The sequence below is a fragment of the Sander lucioperca genome, chromosome 8, assembly GCF_008315115.2.
Source record: "Sander lucioperca isolate FBNREF2018 chromosome 8, SLUC_FBN_1.2, whole genome shotgun sequence".
Classification (NCBI taxonomy): Eukaryota; Metazoa; Chordata; class Actinopteri; order Perciformes; family Percidae; genus Sander; species Sander lucioperca.
The window spans coordinates 27,802,493-27,809,269 of record NC_050180.1 but is presented as its reverse complement, the minus strand read 5'-3'; the positions used below and the strand labels follow the sequence as shown (position 1 = coordinate 27,809,269).

The window sequence follows — 6,777 nt, the reverse complement described above, 5'->3', positions numbered from 1 at the left end:
AGCCAAAGTTCGTCATCACCATTCAATCTCTGTACTGCACCACATTCAGTTAGAAAACTGAGCACAAATGAATGCAAAACACAGCTAGGACTTCATGGTATTTTCTATTTATTATCAAAATATGTGGATAGGATATAGGATATATATAAAAAATCTCACTTACAAAGATATCAATATCAATATCAATATATATATATATATATATATATATATATATATATATATATATATATATATATATATATATATATATATATATATATATAGTTGTACTGGATATAAAAAAGTATGTTGCATGGCCTTGGAGCACATTACCATTACATTTCCTGTGACGGCATTGATTTTCGGCACCTGTCAGGACACGATTTGCGTAAATAAATTGAACAGCTCTATGAAACCATTAGTGCAACTTCAAAGTTTGCTAAAGAGTGCTTTGCTGAATCCTTGTCATTGTTTCAAGTGTTGTAGGATTGGGAGAACTGATTCCATACACATCCATGCATTGAGAGAATTGTCATAAAATGTTACACATCCTGGTAGTTTCGGAGAACTGTAGTCTGGTGGGCAGGGAGTCTTCTGGCAGCTTGGGGATTCCATCCAGGATCTCCAGCTTTGGCAAACAGAGGAAGACACTGCACAGAGACAAAAACAGAATCAAAAAAGGACATGAACCGATTTACAAACACTTTCTCTTCTCCTTTTACTGTCGCTGTCCCTTGCTTTGATGTACTCTCTCTCTCTTAACCAACTTTGTCTCCTCACCGTGCTCGGTAGTCCTGAGTAAAGGTCACTGGGTTGCGGGTTAGGTTGAGGGAGCGAAGGGGGCTGTTCCCTAGAGCTCCCAGTCCCCCCAGGGAGCCAATGGCGTTCTCAGACAGACAAAGGTGCTCCACTGCTGGGAGCTTTGGCAGCTGACGTAGACACACCAGGTGGTTACGGTGCAGGTTTAGCATTTTGCACCTGACCAAAGGAAGCACAAATAGAGCTTTGCTTTATTTGAGTGGTTATTGATATTTAAAATGACATTATTTTGGATGAAGGAGGCATTAAAGGAAGAATTATATTTTCGGTAGCATATCAAAATGAAACAATATTATAGGATTATGGTTATGGTACCGCTTCCTGAACATACCACAGTGGCCAACAATTAAAGAAACACCACATGAGGAAATAGATGTAATACCTTAACTGAATATCAGCCATAGTGTATCAGCCTTAAGAGTTTGACAATCCCCATGTTTACATGTGTCAGTAAAGACTATAAAATTGCAAAAGAAAACATAATTATGTCATGTGGCAAAGAAATAGAAGAAACTCAGGACAACACAAACGCACTACCAGATAAGCAGCCTTATCAGTAGGAACACATCCGACCACAGCAGTGATATAGAGGTGTTTAACAAGATAGTTGCTCAAAAGCTCTCAACTGTAGATTGTTCTCAGGTGAGGGAGTTGTGGTGCAGTCTGGGTAACGTGGTTCATACCTTGGCAGACGTACAGAACTCAGGTTGGTGAGGGAATTGTCAACCAGTTGTAGTTTCTCCACACGGAATAACCGGCGGAGGATCCGAAGGAAATTCTCTTGCTGGAAGGGGTCCCCCAAGTCTTGGTAGGACAGATTTAACTCCTGAGAAGAGACAGGTGGTGAAATCATGAGGGTCTTTATCTCTCTGTCTCTGTCACAACTCTAGCCAGCTCCTTCCATTCATGCTGTTGCTTGCTCTGTTTACTCTGCCATATACAGAGTATAACTCTCCCTGTCATTCCAGATCCAGCCACTCCCTCTTGCCCTGCAGTAACCCCTTTCCTGCCATTTCCATCACCTGACCGTCACCTCCCACATACCCATCTGCTTCCCGTTTCCCGAATTAGCCTAGCCATATATACACCGGCCCATTTTCACCCATTGCCTGCCAAATCGTTTAGTTTGCATTTGCCCTAGTTTTCCAGCCCTTGCCTGATACACAGCATCTTAGTTTGCCTATTTTGACTGATGACCTGTTTCTGGACCTCACTACTCTTCCTCTTTGTGGCTGGCTTTTGGGTTAACGTTCATTGTGTTTCTGAGCCATTACGGTCTCCCTCTATCTCTCCTTTTTGCTACTTTACTTCCTCCCTAAGTTTCTAGTCTTCTCCTGTACTGCATATAGTATACACACACACACACACACACACACACACAATGCTTGCTAACTTACCAGACAGTTTTCCCAATTCTCTTGCAGTCTATCCTCCCATCTTTGTCCTTCCTCCTCTCTCCTCCTCCTTCTCCTCCCTCTCTCCAAACAGATGTCATCCCTCTCTCTTTTAAACAGCTCTTCTGATGGCCCTTTCATGATGACATTGGCAAAAAAACATCATTATCATCCATTAAGTGAAAATATTGTTCCTAATCCTGATTGCAGCTTTAACAGTTATTAATTTGGATTATTTGTCACAGAATGTATCTACTAAATTCAATTAAACTTCCATGAAATGAAAGCAACACAAAATGGAAGAGATACTACAGCTTGAATTGCTTTTGGAGTGTTCAATTTAAATTTAGGTAGGGGTCTGTGTAGAAGTTAATTTGACAGTCAGTTAGTTAATTAGTGCGCGGAAGCATGGACGGGAGGGAGAGGGGACGGGATGAGGAGGAGGGAGGGGCGAGCTAGCCTCGTTTTGTTTGAAAATACTTCGAACGTCAACAAGAAGTGCCATCACCCAACGTCGCTTAGAGCACCTTTAAGTAATGCAGGTCACTGCAGCAAAACCCTAAATCCCACTTTCCAATGGCTGGTTGTAAGATCCCCTGTTTCTTTTTTACTCCCACAAAAATTATGAATTGAATTTTCTCATACAATATACTCTCCAACTAAGAAAACTGTATTCCCTTACTTCGTATCTTTCTTTTTACTTCTGTTTCATTTAATCCGTGTATATTTTTGAATATCAAAGTGCATAGGTCACAGTGGTGATTTTCTCAGAGTGATCCAGACCTTCTCTGACCCTGGGACAGGTCAGCTGGTCACCTGTGACATCACACTGCTCCAGGCGATGCCACGACACAAACCGGAACCGACTTGAAGGAAGCTGACAGAAAAGGAAGAAGAGAGCAGGATGAACGGTGTGAACACTCGCTGGGCCAATCAGCGACAACTTCCGTTGATCTACAATTGTGGTGCCTCCTTAAATAAATCTGTGACAAGGTGAGATGCATCAATCTGCCCATTTTCATTAAAAATGAATTATTACAGGCTAAAATATCATGCACAACACATATGCAGAGACCTATAATATTCAGTATAATGCTGAAGACAACAGTGATTTGGAGAACAGGACACACACTGGAGCTTAATCTACCGCAGCTTCCCATTAGTGCATCAAAAACTGTATTCTCTCAGGCAGCATGCACTTAGCATGTAGCCAAATTCAATGGGTCATTTTTAAGATCATTTATGTAAGCAATACTGGGATACGTGTTAACAAGGTGAAAGCGTTCAATTATGACTCAAACTCCTTCAGATTGGCTATTGACAAGAACCACTAATGTTCAACCAGCCTCCCCCTTTCTCACCTTCATTCATCTCTTATCTCTCAACTTAATACATCGGTACATCTTTGTTAACACAGATCTTTCTGCCAACTGCAGTATTTCAGGTATCACATCGATCAAATAGCAGATCAACCAGGCACTTTAATATTACTACTCAATATGAGAAAGACAATCTATTTGGTGGTTGTCATGTTAAACATTTATATATTTTCTTTTGTTCCAGCAATTCTAACCTCAAAATTAACATTTTAGAGGCATTATAGCTTATTAAGAAAATTGCTAATGTAACATGCACATTCACTGTCCTTTTCAATCCAGTGGGATGAAGTACTGGACTAAACTCTTCTCCCGACATGACCTTTTCATCCCCCTTACACTCATCTTGTTCACCCTTACTTTGTCTGTGTAACTTTACACCTTCCTCTGTTACTCTAGACAGAGGAATGACCCAGCTCCACTTTGCCACCGCTCCTCATTAACCACAACTCCTCAGTGACTGGACACTCACAAAACAGCTCATGGTCAGCGGCTCACTTTTGAAAAGCATAGAATAAAACACAGACTTGACAGACTGATGCACCCTCTCTAGTCCATAATTTGGAAAAGTGGTTAGTCACATCACAGTCAAATATACAGATGAAATCCTCCAAATAATTAGAATTGAAATTGAAAATGTGGATGATTCAGTCTACTGTATAAAAAGCACCATAAAAATAAAAACAGTCTATAAATATTAATGAAAAATGTATATAATGTCAATGCTACCTGGTAAACATCTCAATTCTTTATCATTTATTTAACACCTGATGACTAGATGCACATGTTCAGTTCTAAAACAGAAGCATACATTATGAGCAAGACAAATAACCCAAAATCAGTACCATTTTCATTCATTTTCTACTTTGCAATACAATTCTGAAATGCCATTTTGCTTTAGGATTTTAAGCAATATAGTACAATCATTATTTTTTTACCACAGGTAAGGAACTCAGCATGCAACATAGGTAGGGTGAGGTAAGAAGCTTTTTTTCATCTGTCTTCATTCAAATGGTCAAGAGGGTGAAAAATCATTCTACATAGCCTGAGGGTAAAATAGAGAGTGTGGAGAACAGACTGAGAATATATAAGGTTCAGTTCAAAGAGGGAGAAAGAGGAGAAGGAGGAAGGCTAAAATGGAAGGGTTGGTAGATGAAAGGTTGAAGTGAAAAGGGGGAGGACACAGGAGAGGTAAGAAGATGGAAGAGGCAAAGCATACAGTAAAGCGCACAAATGCCTTAAAGACAGCAGCAGCAATAGACGATTACCTCCTTATTGTGTGTGCGTGTGTGTGTGTGTGTGTGTGTGTGTGTGTGTGTGTGTGTGTGTGTGTGTGTGTGTGTGTGTGTGTGCACGTGTGTGTGTGTGTGTGTGTGTGTGTGTGTGTCACTCACAGGTGTAGATACAAGTCCAGAATCAGGACTCTGGTCTACAGAGAGAGGTGTGCGTGTAATCCCGAGGTCAGAGTACTGGGATGAGTGGGATTTGGGAAAACTGCCACTGAGAGTGTTCACACCTGAAGAACTGAGAGAGAGAGAGAGAGAGAGAGAGAGAGAGAGAGAGAGAGAGAGAGAGAGAGAGAGAGAGAGAGAGAGAGAGAGAGAGAGATGAACATGATTTTGATAATAGCAGCAACATTTAGGCCTATTTATTTATTTTAGGCCTTTTTTATTATTGTTATTACTTAAATAAGAAGAAAAGAAAGATGGGGTCATCCACGATATCACATCTTTGGGCGGCTGTCTTTTTTGTAACGTAAGCCCTGGTGCGTGCTGAAACCCTGACCACCGGCCGAGTGGTTAGAGTTACGGTGAACTGGGCCTGACAATGCAGATTAGGACCCGTTGCCATGGCAGCAGGGGACACCTGAGCAGGTGCCATTATCTTATAATAGTCGCTGTATGCGGGCGATAGCTGGACACTGGTGCTCTATAATCGATGCTGCTTGTACAGTAATGATAAGCTATGCTACTACATGGCATAATTAATTATGTAGCTTCATTTTAAATATAATTCAAAACCTTACATTTTTGGAGGGTGTAACTTAAAGGCAGGGGTGTTAAAGTAAAACTGGCCTGATAATAAAAATTGGCAAACAAAAACGATATCACTGTTTCTTACCTTTCTGACATGTCCCAATCGTCTTGTGATGAATTCTCCTGGCCTTCTTTATTAACGCATTGTGAACGGCTCGGTTTAGCCCTGTGAAGCTGTAACCGTTACCCATGGAGCCCGCGGTTAGTTAGCTAGTATTCACCGGGAGAAGGTTGACCGTCCTGTGTGCTCTGACTCGGGGGACTAACACCGATGTGGGCCCGCAGCTGCAGGTGAGACACGGACCGATCGCTGAGCTGCTGGTTGCCTGGCAACAGTGTTCAGGTGCGTCACTCAAGAGAGGTAGACACGAAACTGTCGCGAGGCACGTGCACAACTCAGCCTCTGTAGACTAGTGAAAACAGTTCTTTTAAATGATCTGTGACAGCTCAATTAGGCTACCTTCAACAAAAGAGACCAGAGAAAAAATGAATAAAACCTTGCTTTGAGTTAGCACAAAAAGAGTGTTTTTTGTCAAAGGTTTTTTTTGTTTGTTTATGTTGGCCCATCTTTGGAGCAAATCAAATACACAATAAAATACAATATGCTGTTATTTCCTTCAGTTATATGTTTACAGTTGTCATTGTCGTTCTAATCTCCTTCCCCATCCGATCTCCTGTTTTTAGTTTTGGCTTCTTTTTTTGTAATTACCTTTGTTCATCTTGTTGGAATTTATTCCATTATCTTTCGCAAAACACTAATTTAGGTATGACAATAAAAGTTATTAAATGAGCATTAGTGCAGTAAAGTTCCGTTTTAAATACAAACAGAAAAACAGACAAAAATATGATATAACTTACATAACATTTACTGTGAATGACAAACTGACGGCCAAACTGGTGGCCATGGCAAGCTGACTTTTAGAGAACAAATGTGGAAATTAGGAGATCAGCGGTGGGAAAATATGCAAATCCTTGTCAAGTAATAACCACAATTTTAAAACTATACTCCACACGTAAGTCCTGAACTCAAATTTTATTTAAGTAGGCTAAAATCACAGAGGTAAAATGCAGTAGCCTATGTATCTAAATAACTACATGGTATATATGGTAGGTTTATACAAGAGATAAAGCCTCTTCGGGACTTTTTGGATGTTGTCATGCACTGTTATC

At 40.5% G+C, this 6,777-nt stretch overlaps 1 protein-coding gene across 1 annotated transcript; it reads right to left on the bottom strand.

Moving 5' to 3' along the window:
• Window positions 1-248: 248 nt before the first annotated feature.
• On the bottom strand, window positions 249-5,957 carry LOC116043859. Its single transcript, XM_031290853.2, has 7 exons — window positions 5,693-5,957; window positions 4,966-5,095; window positions 2,979-3,072; window positions 2,199-2,329; window positions 1,485-1,627; window positions 763-960; window positions 249-632 (listed from the first exon to the last, which is right to left on the bottom strand). Exons 1-7 carry the CDS (start codon window positions 5,701-5,703, stop codon window positions 515-517), a joined length of 825 nt encoding a protein of 274 aa, XP_031146713.1. The 5' UTR covers window positions 5,704-5,957; the 3' UTR covers window positions 249-514.
• Between the last annotated feature and the right edge of the window lie 820 nt (window positions 5,958-6,777).